The following is a 19857-nucleotide window of genomic DNA, read 5'->3' on the forward strand; positions in this document are numbered from 1 at the left end:
GTGCTGCCCTCCCCACATCACCTAACTTTTAATTAGGTTGCTCTTTTGTGGTGCAAAATGCCACATCAATCACATCCATGCTTTTCTGCCCATTCTTCTATCCCTCCCTCCCAAAAGTTCAGGTGCAGGAAGAAATGGAGCACTGTGAAGAGATCATACAACCATTTCCCAAGTAATCATATAGTGACCTCCTCCTCCTCCTCCTGAACCCCACCTACAGCCTGCTTTGGTTTATCTACTACCCATTTAACCCCATATCCTCTTCTGACCAGGAAAGCACTTGGCATTATCTGGGAGCTATTTCCATCCAACAAGGACTCTTTTTCTGTTAGTGGGAAAACCTTGGGCTTTGACAATGGCTTACACAGAAGCAGACCCAAAGATCTCAGAGAAGACAAAGCAGATGGAGCAAGCAGTGTTCCACTGGCTTGGTCTTTTATTAGAGCTGGGAAGTGGCACCCATCAGCTCAGCTTGAAGGAGGTGATCTTGAAGCCTCCCATGATGTTCATGTAGTTGATCTTGCGGTAGCTGTGCCGGTTGGGGAAACACACTTCATGCCCATCTGGTAGTTTCACACGGAATTTGTCTGTCAGCATTTCAATGAGGAACTGGGAAAGGGAATTGAGGACAAGGAGGGTATTCAGAGGTCAGCATCTAAGCAAAAGGCCTGACTGAGAGGGTCAAACCTGTTCACTATAACCTTAATCAAGGTGCTGGGGGTTGAGCTGAGGGTGACTCAGGAAATGAGCAGTTGATATCAAGGGTCTAAGCTGGTATACAAACTATGATTTGGGGACAGGATCTCTCCTGAGACTGTTTCACCTACTGAGATTGTAAACTCAGAGCAGCTAAACCCAAGTATGTCTTTACATGTCTTTATGGAATGTATATATACATGTACACATGGAATGTATATGCCACTGTACTGCTTTGAACAGGGCAGATTAAAGCTGACCCCCCAATGCCCTCAGCAGCTCACTGGGACCTGGAAAAGGAACTTTACTGATAAACACGCACAAGCAGACAGGACGAGAATGCATCACTGATCATTGCAAACCAAAGGGAATGTTCTCCAAAGCCGTCATCTCACTACCCCCTCCCCAAGAGCCCATCATGCCTGAGGAAACAAGCTTTCTCTCCACAGCAGTGGAAACTGGACTTCTCCTAAATGCAGCCCTGTCAACAACTTGGGACATCAGATGGGGTGAGACAGCAATTAGGGCAGCATCCCTGGCAGGAGAAGAGAGAGGACAGATTGGCAGCGTGGATCCAGGAGTAATGAGGACAGAAGAGCTGATGGAGAGGTTTTTGGACTTTACTCCAAACTCTGGGTTGCCTTAAAGCCTGTGTTTACACAGGACGGAATTATGGAGAGAAATAAAGTAGAGAGCAGAAAGATCCTGCTCCTTTTACCTTCATACATGCCCCTGGTACAATCACCTGATGGGCAGGTAGGGGGGTCAGGAAGCACTTACAAAGCCTGAGACAGACAGGGCTCACACAAAGTTCCCAGAAGCAGCATTGGAATTTTGAAGGAGTGGAAATGACAATCAGGACCAAAAACCAGAGGATGACAGGCTGTTGTGAGGAAGCATGAAGTATTGGATGGGACTGGAAAAGCTAGGGTATGGGAATCTGCTAACCAGGGGGTTCCCCCCACCACATGCACACCCCCCAACACCCAGCACACACTCCTCACCTTGACAGTGCAGCCCCTGAAGAAAGAGAAGTGGCTGTCACGATGCTCTTTCTGCCACACATCAGAGCACTTGGAGTTACAGACAATGACAGACTCATTGAAGCGGGGATTGAAGTGAAGTGCCAGATCTTTCAAGCTGGAGCCAAGATTGATGCTGAAGCTGTGGATGAACAGGAGGAAGGTCAGTAGCATGCACAGTAGAGGGTCTTGGAAGACTTGAGATCCAACACACATCTCTGCACCCAGTTCCTCCATCAGCGTGGCAGGTGGTGGCATAGGGGTTCCTCTAACACAGATATGCTCACACATTTTGTATCTAGGGACCTTGGAAAACCACCTACCTCTATAGCCCACCTTCAATCCTGGTAAGTCAAGGTGGTTTCTTTGTACATACCCAGAAGTATCAACAGATATTTTGCCTTTGATCTTCAGGGTGTTCCCAGGCTTCATATCGAGGTTTAAGATTTGAAATGGATCCTAAGGCAGAGAAAAATAATCTGTGAGGCTCCTTCAGCCATTCTTCCTCAGTCCCTGTAAGTGAGAAGGTGCCCCAGCCAGGTGAACATCTACTGCTCTCAGCTGGTGCTCCTCTCATGGCCAAAACACCTCCATGCTGGAGGTCTTGCATGAGATTCTTTCACAGTGAGGGAAGAGTGGGCTGAGTGAAGCCCACAAGAGAGAAAATACATCAGAAAGAGAGGAGACGAAAACAGGCTTGTTCTCAGCAGAAGGAAAGGAAAGCATGACAGCAGAGGTACAAAGAGAGTTAAAGCAGAAGGGCATTACACAGGGTTTGGTGGAAAGTCAGTGCTGCCCAAGAAATGAAAGTGGTGAGAGTGGGTGTGACCTGCCGGCCTCTCACTCAGCCTTGCTGAGTTGAGGACCCTGGGTGACAGAGGACAGGAGCAGCAGCCCTTACAGACATCTTCCTCAGAGGGTAGAGTAATCAGGCAGGGAGGCAGTTTAGCCCAGAAATGCTTTCAACAGAGAACCTAACATCCCTAGACTTCCTTGTGGCTTACACATTAACATGCCCCTTGCCTCTGCAAAGCTCCAGTGGCTGCTATTAAGCCAGAAGACTTTGATCCAAAGAAAAAGCTTCCTTATGTACACTTCTCATTAGGGACTTCAGGAGATTTAACCAATTCCCAACCTCTTTGGTGGGCTCCCAGTGGAAGGACTACTATGCACAACCCCTAGAGGTGCTACTTCAGACACCACACAGCGCAAGCATCTTCCCAGCTGGTCATGGAGGTGTGACCACTATGTTCAGTCCTTTTCTGTGTGTAACAGCTCAGCCAAAAGAAGCATCCCAGCTCCTTCCTTTTGTGACAGGGCGCAGCTCCCAAAATCCACACCAGTACACCAAAATGGTCTACACCATCCTTCCCCCCAGTGCTCTGAGGAAGGGCTCAAAGGGGCTTGGAGGAGAGGGCAACCAACGCATGCCCTGTAGATGGTACAAACTATGAACAGTCCTTTGCAGGAGTGACATAGTGGCATCCCAGCTCCTTCCCTTCTTGTGGCTCTAGATTCAGCCTCAGCTGGATGGACTGCAACAGCAACATGTGGGACTCTCTGCAACCTCCTGTCCTAGCCCCATCAAGACCTAAATCTTTTAGCCTGAGAAGTGATGTTCATAACGTCCAACAGCCCCATCCTCCCTAACCCTGAGACATGGGAATGTTGTCCTTACAGAAGAGTATCACCCCTGCTGTCTTCTTCCCAGGTAAAAGCTACGATATAAGTCAATAGACAGTATCACAGATTTGTAAGTCTCCAAAAGTCAAGTGGAAAAAGGAGAAGAAGGAGAAGGTCAAGTCTCAGGAGACCAGCAGTTTCTCAGCCGCCGTCCGCAGCCCTGCAGAGAGCAGCTGAGTGCAGTCATCCTGCTGATGCACAGCCAGCTGGTAGACAGCTTCTGCCCTTCCCAAAAACATCCTGAAGCAAGGAGAAGTGGTGATAAGCACTCCTTCCCCAGAGGTGTTTCCTATGAGCAGGTCATAAAACTCAGCAGGCTTGGGGAATTTGTTTGCTGTTGAGGACACTGAAACCATTGGTGAAATCTCCCTGGGCTGATTGTGGAACCAGCAGAAACAGGTGCTGGTGATGGTGTTTTCTGCCATTGGGTCTCTTTACCATCACGCTCTTGTGTCCACGACACACCTGTACACACCTTCACATCACCCTGCTCCCCTGCAGCCATCCCAGGGAGAACACAGAACTGAAACCTTGTTTCCTCTGTGGTTTGTGCATAGGCACCCACGACTTTTTTCCTGAAACAGATTTTGCATATACTGCAAAGTCATTAACCCTTTCCTTATACTACCCCGTGACTAAATATCAATCAGCAGTCATTGTCTTCAATCGTTGTCTTCGTCCACAGTGGTGATGTGCACATAGCAGACAGAGGGAGAAAAGATGGATGAAGCAGAAGGGATAATGCAAGAAATTGTACATTGAACAACTGCAATTCCAATCATTTATCCACCAAGTAAATCTAATTAACAACATCATTCCAATTCGCACTAACCATGAGCCCCACCCCGTGAGTCTCAGTGATCAGACTACACACATTAAACAAGAGCTGGGGCTCCCAACCTTCAAACCAGTCACTAGGTTTTGGAACAATTCTGCAGTTTGGTCAGCTGTTTCTTTCCTTTTGTCTCGAGCTTCCTCAATGGAAGTAGAAGCATTATAAATTGTAATACAACATTCAGTATTTGTTAAATATAACATTCCACATACACCTCGCTCTTTAAGTAATAACGTCTCTAATGCTGATTTCGTAAAGCTATTTTTGACACTTGTTGGAGTTGCAAGTTAACTCCTCAAAAAAGATACCTTGTCCACTTGCCATATTATGTTTTCTAATGCCCATTGATGTTGTCTGATAACTAGATAAGGTGTAAAAATTATCTTAAATCCCAAAGCTAACCTTTGTCATACCATATAATAATCTGCGTCGTGTATATCAATGATCCATTCTCAGCTGTGTTCAGGAGAACTCAGCTCTCATCATGTCCTTCCCACCAATAAATAATGACAGACATGATTTGGGCAAAAGGATAGGAATACTACCCTGCATGTTAGACCAGCGTGCTGAGTTAGGCTTAACTGCAAGTTAAAACTTTCCATCAGAACATCCTCAAGCTAATCCAAGTGGTGCAGGATAGCTGCTCATCCTACAAGTCCAGGTGTTGTTACAGTCCATCACGCACATTTGGGGAGGTGACAGGATCAGAATGTTCTTTTATAGGTAGTAGCTGCAAGGGATTCCAGAATACTGAACCCGTTGGATGTGGGCCCAATGCGTCTTGAAATCAGCCACAGAATTACACAGCAGGCCTTGATTTTTAAATCCCATAGAGGAGTATCCCCAGCAGGTACACATGCCACATATTAAAACACATATCGAAAAATCTATAGGTAATACTCCTGCCCTGCTGGGTATTTCTACACACCACAAAAAATAACTTTTAAATATATGGGGCTTCATAATAATCCAGTTGTTTTAGCAGATGAAAAATGGGATCAAAAGGGAAATATTGACAAGGAATCCTATTAGTTGGGGATTTGGGACATCCCTGGTAACAGTGGACTTCCCCTGATCATCCCTGGTACGTCAATCTCTTCAGAGTTTAGTGAGGAGACAGCTTCTGGATGTGATGCATTACACATATTCCAACCCTGAAGCCCCTCTTTGTTATTGTAGTATGCAAAATATGTATCACTAAGTCTCACTTGGTGTGGGAACCAGGGGCATTCAAAAACTGTAGATATTCCCTCAATTAATAGGTAATGGGCCCTCCATTTCAAAGGTAATTTACTCTCTAACCACCAAGGCGTAGGTACCAGAATATAAGATCATTTCCATAGTGGGGGTTCACTTAAATTGACTGGTAGATCGTGAGTGTTACAAAAAATCTTGGGCCCTACTTTGCTGATGTAGGGAAAGCTACACTTATTCCTTGGTCTGTTCGATTCCAAAGATGCACAAATCCCAAAACTCCCATGTGAGGTTGATAGAATTAGCACTTCTGTCCCCTGGGGTTGATTTCCCCATTTCAACAGCGGACATATAAAATCATATACATAACAGCACAAACATGCTAGCATAATAACTATTCCTACTAATAGAAAACCAAAACATATTATGGCATAAACTACAGCAGGAAATCCCTCTTCCTCCTTTCGGCACCTGGCCTTTACCTTCAAAAGACCAAATAAACAACTCGGCTCAGCTTTGAACCGGTTCAAAAGGATGGAATAATCCACTGAGTATTAATTTTATGTTCCTTATTGTGATCATCTGCAGCTATCCAGGCATACTTATTCAGTGGACTTTTTAAAATCAGTAGCATTTTGGTATTGATGATGGGAAAATTGAGTGTCTGGTTAAACTGCACAGTAATTTGTTTTTTATTTAAGGAGTAAGGATTCACTATCTGTAGGATATCCCAGGTATTCCACAGTCTTCATAAGAATACCCATTGGAAAGAGGTCTCCTACAGATTTAGGCAAAAGCAAGCAAGCAGTAATCATTTATTTTCATTAAGTATAAACATATTAAACCAAGGCATATCTTTCCAACACAGGTTATAAATGCCACACTTGTTAACCTTAATTACTTAGTTAAATTTGTAAACAAAACTTACAGATACACACACCAATTAAAACCCCCAAAATATAGTACACATAAAAGCAAGCAATCCCTGTGGAAACTTGGAGTTGGTATAAGAGAATCTTCAGTCTGATTTCTAACATGCAGGATACCTACAACCTGGAAAAACCATAGAACAGAATTGCTTGGTCTCTGTCTAACCAGTGCACAGTGGGTTAAAAGGAGGGCACTATCCATCTGATACTAATTTGATGGACTTTTCAAGAAGTATCTTTTACTTCTCAAAGGTAACACAGAAAGCTTTAATTTTGTGACCAACTCGTAGGGGGTATCTAATCAATTAGTGGTTTAGCTTTTGGCTTTGGTGTGGTGGTATAAATTTGACATACTCACTAGGGGGTTTCAGCTGTCTTCCCAGAGGTCACTCCAACCCATCCTATATGGCACTCATAATTCATTATTTCCTGGACGAATTCATACCGAGTAGGTATGTGAATTTGGTCTCTAGGTGGTTTTGCTGCTGCAGCAGCAACTTTCATGATCTTGGGCATCAGATACAAATATTTTCAGGCTATCTGGAAGGAGAGGAGTTAATCTGGCCAGATCAATGGGAGCCACTATAGGGGATCGCCTTAACTGACATGTTTCATACATTGTTTGAATACATGCTGCCTTTTGCACAGAGGCTGCCAGATCTGAGAATCCTGTAGTCTTAACAGTAGTAGGCTTTCCTCTGTCCTGTGGGTCTATGCCTCCAGCCCAATAAGCAGGTTTGGCAGTTAATGAGTAGTTATGGTTACCTGGAGTAGTAGTTAAAAATACTTCTGCCTCTTCTTCACTCAGCAAGATTTGGTCTCTGCCTGTAAGGGAAACTCACTACACATACACATACTCACTACACATACTCATACAAATACTTCTGATTTCCCTGGACACTTGGAATATTTTTCCTGCAATTTACCTAACTCTGTGGGGGACCAGGGAACAGTATGAACAGTAGTGTGGGCTTCTCCCTTCCCCTCACCATCAGTTTCAGTTTTAATTAAAGGCCAAACTTTCACCAGTACTGGGATAGGGTCAAGGTCTTCCTCTAAATCATCAGCATTGTACCAAATGTCCTCATCTCATGTTTTGGGATCCTCACAGCATGCCACCCTATGGATGTGCTGGACTGAATTAGAAGACAATTTGTGTGGGATTTTATCAAGTAATTTACCTAGATTTTCCTGCAGCTGTTTGTCTCATCATTCAGCCACAGACAGTAGTTTTTCTAATTGTTCATTTTTATTTAGAAAAATGTCTACTAGTTTTTCCAATTTCTCCCATGTCTCTTTCTCAAAAGACAATGATGTTTTAAGAACCTAATTTTCTGACTTCAAAGTCATATATTCTACATCTACAACTCTTTCAGGTGGTGGGGATTTGATTTCATTTTGCATGCAGGATAAACAAGCTACCAAAACTGCACAAATAACTTACCTTTAATGAGTAACTTACCTTTTCCTCTTCCTATTTTTCATTCAGCAGGCAAACTAGTAATGTGATCAGCTGTTGCCTGTACATTATCTCAATTAGTTTGTGCCCATTCCGACCCCAGGGGAGAGGGGTGACTATCAAACTTCTCCAGGAGAGAGAGTAAAACATTAGGCTTACACTGGTCACCCTGGGTAACCATTCTTCTTCAGTCTCCCTCAGAGGCAGACAATCTGTGCCTGTCAGGCAGCAGAAAGCAATCTCCCTCAGAGGGAGACAATTTGTAACAGTAAAAGTTTGGTCAATCTCCTTCAGAGAGAGACAGTGCCCACCAGGGAGGAAGAAGAACAGTAAAAGTCTGGAACTGTTAAACAGCACTTTGGGTCAGAGAACAGTATATCCTGTCTGTGATGCCAATTAAAATCTTACGATTTGATGTTAAAGTCCTCTGCCCAAATTAAGGTGCAAATGAGCCCAAATGCCGGTTCAACAATGCCAACTTTATTTTACAAAATTAATTGTACAGGGAAAAGAGAGAGAAAGAGAGAGAGGGAGAAGGGGAGAGATAGTCTAAGTAGAAGATAGTCACCGCCATGGATCCAGCAGCACCCCGTTGGTCCTTCAGTGCCCTGGGCTTCTTGGTAGTGGGGTCCGAACCGGTTCACTCCGAGTCATTTTTATGCAGTCCCTTATATTGCTGAAAAGCGAAGGTACAAGTGACTTTCAGTTCCTCATTCACATGAGAGATGAGAGCAGGCATGGTTTCAGTGCTTGTCCGGGATCTATTCTGGGGGTTGTGCAAGAAAAGTACCCCAAAAATCAAGTGTCCTACCGGTGACCCCACTTACTGCACTTGTGCAATTATTCACTTGTTACGTCACATACCACAGTGAAACTTTGACATGAAAAGCAGGGCCAGAACCAAAATCTTGTTTCCTTTGTGATTTGTGCGTAGGCACCTATGCCTTTTTTTCTGCACCAAGTTTCACCACCATGCCTGTTTAAGGCACATACTGCAAATGTCATTATCCCTTTCCTTACAGCTGCCCAGGAGGGAGAGCAGTGTGTGTCTTTTACTTTGTCCAATTCTGGGCTCCTCAGTACAAGAGAGTCATGGAGCTTCTGGAGTGGATCCAGTGGAGGGCTACTAAGAAGACTAGGGAAGTGGAGCATCTCTCTTACAAGGAAAGGCTGAGGGGACAAGGCCTGTTCATCCTTGAGAAGAGATGACTGACAGGGGACCTCATCAATGTGTATAAATATCTAAAGGGGCGTGCCAAGAGGATGGAGACAGGTTCTTCTTGGTGGTGCCAATCAATAGGACAAGAGACAACAGGTAAAAACAGGAAGCTCCACCTGAATGTGAGGAAGAACTTCTTTGCTGTGCGGGTGACCAGGCCCTGGAACAAGTTGCCCAGAGAGGTTGTGGACTCTCCCTCACTGGGGATATTCAAGAACCATCTAGACATGATCCTGTGCCATGTGCACTAGGATGGTCCTGCCTGAGAACGGAGGTTGGACCAGATGATCCCCTGTGGTACCTTCCAACCTGACACATTCTATTGTTTTGTCTGAGGGATGAGGAAAACTACCCACGCAGAGAGTTATGCGCAGAGCCACGAGTACCACAGATGTGAGAATACGCCAAAAGGGAGACGAGCAGGAAAGAGGCTCAGAGAAGGGCCATGAGATTTTATCAAGATTACATTAACCCCCTTCTTACAATGCTCAGCAGGGGCGTTCACCCCCCTTTTATTTGCCACTGGGAACAATAGTGGGAAACCAGGCAGCAGATCTGCCAGTGCTGGCAGCTTCCTTCATCTGCTGAGTTAAGCCTCCACATTGTCAGACACCAGCCCTGTGCTGATTGCCTCTCTCATGCAGGGGTATGTGCTCCCCACATAGGAAGGGGATGAGACTTTAGGGACCCTAGAAGAGCCAAAATTCTCCATTGCAGTTGGAGGTGGCAATTGGGATGATGAAAGGAGGGTGGCGGGGGCAGGTTGATACTTCCCTGCTGATACTGCAAAGCAGAAAGCCTGCGGAAACAATGATAGCACGGGAATGTAAATCCCAAAGAAAGAGGAAATCCGGCTAAAGAGCATCTGCAAAAGAGGTGGAGGGTCTGTGCAGTAAGGAAAACATAAACAATAGCTGTGGAAGCTGGCAGCCACTGGTGCAAAGGATCCAGGAACCCTTCGCCCCTCAGAGATGATCCTATACCAAACTGGGAGTGCCCCTCCAGGGCCCCACAGATGTTCAACCTGGCCAGAGGGCATTTGGCCTGTACTAGTGTGGGACACTCATGTTCACACCACTGATGCCAGAGGAGGATTTGCTGCATTTCCAGAGGGATGGCAGAGACCAAACAAGTAGTCACTCAGTGTGAGGGTAGGGGCATATGCAACCAAGGGAAAGATGAGTTTCCAATAGGGAGCAGGTCTGCAATTTTGCATGGAGAAAATAAAGAAAACCCAAAACCATATTTTAAGGAGGGAAGAGATTAATTGCAATCATCTTGGCTTTCAACCAGAAGGGTGGCAGAGCAGGTCCTCTGCAGAGTATTTTCACCACATAAAATGCAGCAGCTCTATCTGCAGAGGTCCCATACAATAGATTTCAGTGTCAACAGTCCTTCCCGGCCTTCCTGCTAGGTCCTAAGGAGATCTCAGGCCACCAGGAGCATTCATAGGATCTCAGGATCCTTGGGATCCTCCAGACAGCAGTACCTCATGTACCATAGCCTAGAGCTGCCACTTCTACCACAGGGCACCCACACAGGTGTTGAGAACAGACTGAATGCCACCCTCCCCAGCAGGCTGCCAAGATCCTCAGCAGCATCATTGCTGGCAGCAGTATTTATTTTCGTTTCTCACTCGGGCAGGAGATAAGCCAGCTAGGTATGAAGCCCTGAGGAAAACCACGGGTTTCCCCACTTCCCAGCCAAAGTAGCCAAACTGCCTGTCAGAGATTTCTCAGGGCCTTTTGTGGCAGGAGCAGCCTCCAAAATCCACACCAGCACACCAAAATTGTCCCTACCATCTCTTCCAATGGTGTTCTGAGGAAGGGCTGCAAGGGGCTCAGAGGGGAAGGCAGCCAACACATTCTCTCTAGACAGCATGAGCTATGAACAGTCCCCTGCAGGACTGACATGGGTCATCACCAGATGTGAAGTTCAGTCCAGAAGGAATGAGGAAGAGAGGGAAAGGCAAGGCAGCCACGCCAGGTGCATGGATGTCCATGCCACTTACCCCACATCAAACCAAGCTCTGCAAAAAGAGGAAAGAGATCGCCCTAATACCCCCATGGAAGGCTGTGATTTCAGCTCAGTGCTAATTTGAAACCAAAGAAGCAGCACTGGAGGACAACAACATTGCAGAGGGGATAAGGTGCCTGTCCCATATTGCACTCAAGGCACCAGGGAGCCTGTGCCTTGGACCAGGCATCAGCATCTGCTCAAGGCAAAGGGAACTGGAGAGACCAACCATGCATTCTTTCTTGGGGTAGCAGCTGCTCACACTGCTATTATTTCCTACAGCTTCATATAATTTGTACTCCACAGCAAGCTATTGTCCCTTTCCACTGGCTATTTATTTCCTTGAATAGCCTCTGGGGAAAGATTTCAGTGCGGGAGTAAAGAAAAAAGAAAGACTGCACACAATAAATATCAAGTAGTGACCTGATTTCAACTGTATTCTCTGACCTCATCTGGACTCTGGTTGTGGTTCCCCCCAATAGTTGTGATTAAGCCCTGTTTCTGCCTTGGTGTCCCTCATTCACGAGGCCTAGAGGGTGAATGTCCCCTACCTTAGAGGACTGTGGGGTGGATTTTCAGCAACCAGGGCTCAGGACATGACTGAGAAGCTTCCACCACCTCCTGATGGAGATGCTCAGTCCTCCAGCTTCCAGTCACAGAAATTCCCAGATAGGTTTGACAGAACTGATTTCCCCTTTAGTCAAGAGGTGTTGGTTGGCCTCTCAGCAGACAGTGCTGCAACCTTCAGCCAACCGATCCCTAAGCTCTGAAAGCCAGCCAGCTTCCTAACGGAGGAAGACCAAGAGAACAAAGTGTACTTACTGGAGCCAAACTGAGGGAAGCAAGAGACTGGGTAAGCAGGTCTGTGGATCTGAAGGGTGTGTACAGGAGAGGACTGTCCAGGAGATGTAGGAGAAGCCAAAGCAATGATGAGCACAAGGAAACTAGTGCCCATGAGCACTAAGCTCCTGCCTAAGAGGTTGACCAGAGAGGGGGTGCTCCTTTAGGGAAAGCACTGAAGCCTCTGCATTCAGATCAAGTAAAATGGGAAGGAACAAAGGACTGGAAGAGAATCTTCTGTCACCCTTCCTGCCCCAGCTACCTGACAGTGGGAAGTATGGAAGTAGCATCCATGCTCTAAACCTGGGGGCAAGAGATTAGAGGCCATCAGCATCCAGTAGGCTCTCCACAAACATCATCCCCTTCAGCTGTAGGGGGCAATTTCTCTTCCTTAGGATGTGGGGAATAAGGAGGAGGAAGGAAAAAGCTAGCTAAAGAACTAAAATGTGGAAAAAACCCACACCTTTCTTCAGGGCTAGGGGCAGCAGCAAAAGAGGGAACCTGCACCAAGAAAGCAGATCAAGAGCACAGGGAACAGACTCCATCAGACTCCATCTCTCTCCTCACCCTATCAGAAAGGTGGTGGTGCAAGAGTGACTGGCATCTCCCATCTCCATGGGGAGTTCAAATGTGCTCTGCTGGATGGTTTCCATCCCCATAGCCAAGTTATGTCCTTATACCTTTGCAGGGAATCTCTCTCTCAGGCAGCTCTGAAGTCTGTGGCAACATTTTTGTGTGGTATGAGTTGTGCATGAGGAAGGGGAGAAAGGTAGTTCATATGCAAGGAAGCTGGTTCATAAGGCACCAGGGCCATGTCATCAACCCAAGCAGCCAGATGAGTCATGTCTTCTGAGTCCCCAGCTTGCCTGAGGGGCAGGAGAATGAACAGAACTGGCACAGGGTGGGGAAGGGAGGTCAGAGGACTGATTACATGCCACCCAGTTCCATTTCTAGACTTCATTTCTCTAATTCTTTCACTCATGGGTGCATGCCAGGAATGTGGGTTGTGGGAAAGGCTTTCAAAAACATGCCTGAAGATAAAAATGCACTTGTGTTGAAAGCTTCCCTACTGGCAAAGAGAAGATGTATAGAAGGCTCACAGCTTCCCCCTCTCTGAGACTTTTGGGATCTCCCAGCTTTAGCCAGATCTTCTGGATGATGTATTATTAGCTTAATGAGAAAAAGATCTTCCAAAGAGCTCTCCACAAAGGATCAGCTTCATGAGGTCTTATGCTCCACTTGCACCTTGCACTCAAAGATTAACATCTCCAACAGTTTTATCTTACCATTGAGTAAGGCAGATAGCAGCTCCCTCATCTTGCACATGATGAAATTGAGGTACAGACACCCACGTTCACATCCAAAGCCAACTCTTCTTTGCAAACCTCTGCAAGAACCTAAAAGGATGCTGTGGTCCCCTAGCTGATACAGCTGGAGTATGAGAGATGCTGATCTCTGGTCACACCATTTACTACCAGCAGGAGGTACTGAGGCATTCAGTGGCTCTGGAAAAAATTAGCCCTTGGGTGGCTCCAATTAAGTCTGAAAACCAGAGGCATTCAAAGAACAGAAGCCTTCCAACAATGGAAGCCGAGGGACTTCCGAGATGCTCCAAGCCCAACTTTGCTGACTGCAAGGGGACCATTTCCCACAACAGAGACAGCATGAGACCAGTTGGCTGGAACTAGAATAAGCAAAATATTGCACCATACACAAACGGTCCATGGGGACCTCCCTGCTCTGAGCTCCAAGCAGCCATCCCAGATTCAACCCCACAGGACAGCAAAGGCATGAAGTGAGAGTGACTGCCGAGCCCCTGCGCACAGCACTCCATCCCACACAGGGAGAACAAGGCTGCTGGCACTGCATGACTCGCTTTGAGTGTGTTTCTCACGGGTTCCAGTGCTGAGCTCAGGCAGGTTGGACAACTATGAGAACTTACAGGAATCTTTCAGACAAGCAGAATCCATCTGAGTCACACGCATGAGGCACAATGCCAAGGGTGGCTCTTCCACTGGAAAAAAAAGAGAGAGAGAGAGAAAGAAATGCTAAGGGATAAATAGCAAGTTTTGAAAAGCCACAAGAATTAACAGCTCATGGGCTGGAAAGAATGGGAGGGAAAACAAAAAGAAAAAGTCTGTTCTCCCATGCTCACGTCACTAAAGCCAAGTATCCCTCATCCCCACTGGGAAGCAGCAAGCCACCTTACCACACATCAGCTTTGAGAGGGTCTGAACAGGCAACCTACCCTGGATCTAAGGGCATGGCTGAGGTCTGCAGAAGAAGAGGTTGTCAGGTCAAAACTATCTGTTTCTCCAAAATCAGCTTGAACAAACTCCCTTTGATGGCCCTGCAAAATGAAATAGTAAAAACCAAACCAGATGAAAATGGGAAAGAAAAGCTGCCAAAAAAAAGGGAATCCAAATCCCCAAATGACTGACTCAGTGCAGGAAATGGGCATCTAAAGAGGGAACTGCAGGCATCTAAAGGAGACCTAAGAAAAGATCAGGCCCACACGAAGGACTCTGTAGGACTCTGTATTCCTTTCCTCACACTTTCCAGAGAGAAGGGCACCAGAAATATTTGAACACATGGACCTTCAGAGCAACATACAGGGAAGAGAACTGAGCCTGACCTGCTGCAGGATCTCCAAGCACAACCAATGTCCAGAGGAGGTTCCAGCTCCCACCAGTGCAGGGAATGTTAAATTACTTTTTCCCTGCTTCCCAGTGAGAAGTTACATCCATAGTCTTGCTTAGAGTTGCCACCAGGTGAAGGAGCTTTCAAAGCCAGCATCAGAGCCCAGAGATCTTTCATCTCCTCAAGGTACCACAAGGAGCAGGGCAGCAGCTGCTTGCAGCTGCTTTGCACTCTTGGGACACCTGGTCTCCCTTTCCAGCACTATACTGGGCACTAAGGGACACCCCATCCTATACAGGCATCCTGTCCCTTCTCTGGACTACGCCCATGAACCTCTACCCCTTTTCTGACCCATGTAGCCAGTAGTACATAAGCCCTCACTTGACCACAGTGAATATTTATTCCCAACAGTCATGCCAGACTGTTTGGTCTCTCTGGTTCTCTTTCCATTCCTTCCAGTGTGTGGCTTTTTCTGCCGTCCTTTTATTCCTCACCACTGGCCAGAACCTGCCTGTTCCTCTAGCTGCCCCCAGGTTTCCTTGTGCCACTCTCCTCCCCTCCCCAAAAGCCCCCAACAGCAGAGCAAACACCAGGCTTTAATTGCAGCCAGATTCCTGGATGGAGAATGGTTGCTCCAGAGAGGGGAAAAGAGTATTAGAAACTAAATGCTTTGAATGCAATTCACCCCAGACTAATCTTATCATATCCCAGGCTGAATAGCCTGAAACACATTGCCAACAGACTTGCCAAGCCAGGGGATCTGATAAAGGACAATGTGAGGATGACAGGCAACTGCCAGGCAAGTTCCCATCTGCAGGCAGATAGCTTATCTCTTCTGTCAAGATGGGACACACATCCACATCTGCTGCACAACAGCGGGAAAAGGCTAGTGGAGACCTGCTTTCTGCTCCTGAACACGCACGTAGCACTCCTTACAAGACCATCCCTGAGGAACATCTCTATTACTCACTCAGCCTCATTAGGAAAGGGGTGGAAATCTTTCCTGAACAGCTTTGTCAGAGACACAGCTCCCCAGAGGCCTGGCTCAGGATGAGCTGAAGAGTGCCTCGGCACTAGCTCTGGACACCAGCAAGTGGCTGCTTGGCTGCAGGAGCAGCACAGCAGCAAGACAGCAGAGGGAAGAAGTCTAATAGCCCACTCTGGAATCACACTGTGACACCACTTTTAACCCCCATCAACTCCCAGTACACATCCTCTTCCGGAAATTCAGCCAGAGTGCCGCTGCAGGGAAGCAAGCTACTCAAGATGTAAAGCTACTCTGATCGAGAAGGGACATGGAAAGAGAAGCAGCCTCTGCTGGGAACATCTCCTCCTTCTGCATAGAGGAGAGGGCTTGGGCTGCAAATCAGGGACAGCAAAGATGCAACATGGTTGCGCCACGACCCATATGCAAACAGTGCCTTCGAAATGCCGCTGAGCTGAAGGGAACAGTGTGTTGTTTGAACACAGCCCCTCCAGGTAAATACAAAGCAGAGGCTGGTCAAACACCCCCAGAGGTGTTCACCTGATCCTTCTCCTGGCTGGGGGACATGTCTGTCGGCAACACATTAAATGGGGGATACACGAGCTCTGCCCCCCATTCTGCTCCCTGAGTTCCCAAACCTGATGTAGTTTGGGGTGGCAGGGGAACTAGGGCAGAGGTGTGCATGCACGGGAAGCTCTTGCAGAATCGCATGCTCCATAGGCTCCTTGTCCTGCCTGCTCAAGGCAGGAGAGCCAGAGGGGCAAATTCAACATGTCTGTGTGTCCAGGCCTCTCTAATCCTCTGCATCCAGGAGCTGGTCCCCACACCCACATGATCTCATGTAACTGGGCAGTGTTTTCTCATAGCATCTCTCCCACCCCTCATGGCAGTAGGTCAAATCCATAGCATGGGTTGTAGGACACTGAGTCACAACCCAGTGTTCAGCTGTAACCAGCAGACAGAGCATTAGCATTTCCCAGTTTCAGTCTGGCGCACACACTCCCATCCCACACACTCACCCACAACCTGTTGCATGACATTTCCCATCTTTGAAGAGTGAAACATTGGAAAATTAGGGGGGTAAATACACAGGCTGCAAGCAACTGTACTTCAAAAGCCTGCCTTCTGAGAGACCTGGGCTTACAGGGTTTAGCTGTTTCACTCTTGGCCCCAAAAGCAAGGAGCAGAACGCAGCTCCCATTCATGGGGTTAAATGCATGGTGACAACAAGACTCTGGTGGGAACAGTCCCCAGTCCACCCTGTCCCCCAGCTGTGCCTGGGTGCTGTGGCACTGCTAGCTAGCACTGCCCAAAACCAAGGCAGGGAGGTTGCTAACAACTGCACAGCATGAGCCAACATCCTGAGGCAGTGCTCAGGCCCAGCCATGGTCCTATAGTGCTTACTAGGACAGACGAAACCAGAGGGACTAAAAAGGAGCCTGTGAAAAGTCAGGTCCTTGGGAAATCTGCATATACAGACTCTGCGTCTCCCTCCTCCTCCTCTTGGATCACAGTTTTCTTTTCATTCCTAGCTCCATGTCCACCATGCCCCAGCACTGGGATCGCTCTGCCCTGCTGATCCCCACCATCACCAAAAGCTAAGGGCAGAAGCTGGCTGCAGTGCCAAGTGGCAGAGGCTGAGCAGCCTGGATGGAGGGAGAGCGCCACCGGACTGCCTCCTCTTGCTGTTTCACAGTCCTGACTTAAGCCAGCACTGAAGTTTCCTAGGGAACTTGAGGCAGCTGCAGCCAAAACAGGATTGTTGGCAGTGAGGGATTTTCAAGCCCAGGCCAAAACCCGTCTATTCAAACTCACCAGCTGCCACACTTGAGCCAGCTGCACAGCTCAGTACACGTGCATTCGGCACTGGGGCACCCTGCAGCAGGAATACCTCCTCCCTGTGCCACGTTGTGAAAGAGAGGCTGCACACGGCTGCGCCTCTGAGCTCCCCGGGCAGCTGCTACACTAAATATCCCCAACAAACACTAAGTCAGACTTTGCTGCCACCGCAATGCAGGGATGTATTCATCATCCAGGCCGGGGGATTTGCCACAGCTGGGCTCCCCGATTTGCTTCAGGATGCCTAGTTTCCTGTTGCCAATCTCTGCTCAGATCATGCTTGGATGCCCCTGAGAAATGCCTTTGCAGTAGGGTTTTTCTCCTTCTCCCTCCTGCTGTTCTTTAGAGCCAAACTATATCTTAGCAAAATTCATGCTCTTAGACTACCTTTTCCCCCAATACTTGTGCTTTCTCATGATGCCCCTTCCATCTGTTAGCAACAGCACAGTAAGTGAGGGCTAGAGCAAGAATGGGTGAATCTGTTCACGTTTTCTAATGCCTCTGTTGACTCCTGAGTCCTGAGTACACAGTATCGGTAGCGGATCTGTTCCAGTCTGGAGCTGATCTCATCAGCAGTGCTGTGAATAACTCCACCGAGGCTCCCCCTTGCGGGCTCAGGGCCTGCAGTGCTCACTTCAGCCCCATAAATTTAAGCAGCTGTCTCTAACCTGGCAGGTCTTCCTCTCCCTGTTCAGGTTTTGGCTCACCAGCTACATAACCTATCAGCCCCCAAGACATGGCTATGACTAGGGCTTCCATTCTGTCGGTTTTATTTCATCACTGCCTGCTGCCGATAATGTTCCTCGGCAGCAAGAGCATTCCCACGTTCTCAGAGCATCCCCTGAATGTCCTGGACTCTCTCGGGAAGAAGCTTTCAGCAACAGCAAACCCATCTGAGCCTTCCCCAGGGTGTAAGGAGGCAATTTCACTCCCCATACTGTCCAGAAGGGCACTGCTGCCAGCTCGTTCCAGGGATTGAGACACCCCTCGAGCTGCCCAGTTTGGAAGGAGAACTCAAACACCAGGAAGCAGCAAGCTGCACAGCTCACCTCTAACTCTGGTATTTGCTTCTCTCACTTGTCTTGCTGAGCCAGTTGCACTAATGACAGAATCAACATGGAAAGGAAATTTGGTTTACCAAGGTCAAGGCAATTCCCCGAAGGAAGCAAATGCAATTACCCCCACGCTAACGACCAGGGAAACTGAGGCAGTGAGCATAGCTGAGCATTTCCCTGAGTCTTGCTCCAAGACATGCCTAATTGCAGAGATCTAGCCAGCAGGTTTTCTGATCCCTTATCCAGCATTCTCTTTCCTCATTCTGCTCCTGTAGTTGTAGAAGGATGCCTTTGATCACACGGGACAAGCCTTCCTACAGCTGAAAGGGAAACTGCTGAAAGAAATGGAAGGGAACAATCCTGGTTGATGACTGCATACCACAAGAAAGTGCTGCAAATGAAGGAAAGGAGACATTTCCTATTAGATTAAAGGAGCTCAAACCTGCTCTCCCTCTAGAGAAGTATGCAACTCTATACTTGTCTCTCTAATTGCAACCCTCCACTGGGAAAGATGCTTGAAAGTATTGCAAAAGTATGGAGATTAGCCAAGGTCAAGAAATGGCAGGGCTGTAAATCCAGAGGATTGCATAAAGAGGTGCATGGTCCGAGACGATGTCAGAAGAGGTGCTGCCAGACTGTTCCAAGAGAGAGTAGCAGAGTTAAAACTGAGCCAAACCCCCAGGAACTGGCTGCTGCAGTCAGCCAGAGCCGGAAAACAAGAAAAGGGAACAAAAGATGACGGTACCAAGCTTCAGGAAAGTGAAAGGTCTCTGGCAGAACGCCTTGCCAAAGAAAGAAGAATGTGACGGGGGAAAGGGAAGCTCACGTCACAGGTCAGAGCCAACAATCCAGCAGGAAACACACAAAAGCTCTCGCTGCCCCACACAAGCGCATCTGAAAAACATCGCAGGGTTTACATAAACACACACGGCAGAGAAACCAAACAAACCCTGGAACAGAGCAGGGGGTGCCAGCGTGGTTTTGGCTGGCTGAAGACGAGCTGATGGATGGAAAACCCCTCTCCCAGGCGACCCGGCCACTCCTGCGAGGCCACCTTCCCTTCCCGAAGGAACTGGGACTTGGTTTGCTCGGCGATTCACCTCGAGTGCACGGGCAGCAAGAGCGTTTGCTGAGCCCGGCTACTTAGGCAGGCACTCCCCTGCCTTCTGGTGCCCTCTGCGGGCAGCTGCTGCAAGGCCTGCCCAACCTGGGACCTGCATCCCTCTGCTGAACCTGGGACCTATATCCCTGTGCCAAACCCGGGACCCGCACCCCTCTGTCCCCGTGAGCTGTACTCATCCAGGCCTCTGGCTTGGAGTCATCACTTTCCTCCGCATCTGGCTACAAGCTAATTATAGTTCCAGTACTTTCCCTCTGGAGTGGTGTTAATTACCACATGGAGCACCTCACGCCGTCCAGACCTAGTTGGAAATTCCAGCTGTCGG

The 19857-nt window shown here is 47.8% G+C and overlaps 1 protein-coding gene across 5 annotated transcripts; it reads right to left on the reverse strand.

Moving 5' to 3' along the window:
- Window positions 1–403: 403 nt before the first annotated feature.
- LGALS2 (galectin 2) lies at window positions 404–19576 on the reverse strand. Of its 5 annotated transcripts, XM_027660355.1 has the most exons (7): window positions 19362–19576; window positions 14142–14243; window positions 13836–13907; window positions 8387–8494; window positions 2095–2177; window positions 1701–1860; window positions 404–609 (listed from the first exon to the last, which is right to left on the reverse strand). In XM_027660355.1, exons 4-7 carry the CDS (start codon window positions 8390–8392, stop codon window positions 463–465), a joined length of 396 nt encoding a protein of 131 aa, XP_027516156.1. In that variant the 5' UTR covers window positions 8393–8494; window positions 13836–13907; window positions 14142–14243; window positions 19362–19576; the 3' UTR covers window positions 404–462. The 5 variants fall into 5 exon arrangements, with proteins under 5 accessions (XP_027516156.1, XP_027516146.1, XP_027516163.1 ...); XM_027660345.1 differs by lacking the exon at window positions 14142–14243; XM_027660362.1 differs by lacking the exons at window positions 13836–13907; window positions 14142–14243.
- Between the last annotated feature and the right edge of the window lie 281 nt (window positions 19577–19857).

Source organism: Corapipo altera, unplaced genomic scaffold (genome assembly GCF_003945725.1).
Source record: "Corapipo altera isolate COAL_440 unplaced genomic scaffold, ASM394572v1 1, whole genome shotgun sequence".
Classification (NCBI taxonomy): Eukaryota; Metazoa; Chordata; class Aves; order Passeriformes; family Pipridae; genus Corapipo; species Corapipo altera.

Coding starts and splice junctions, on each gene's coding strand:
- LGALS2 (XM_027660362.1), bottom strand. Junction 1,861..2,094: donor ATATCTGTTGATACTTCTGG/GTATGTACAAAG, acceptor GTTCATCCACAG/CTTCAGCATCAATCTTGGCT. Junction 610..1,700: donor TCAGGGGCTGCACTGTCAAG/GTGAGGAGTGTG, acceptor TCCCTTTCCCAG/TTCCTCATTGAAATGCTGAC.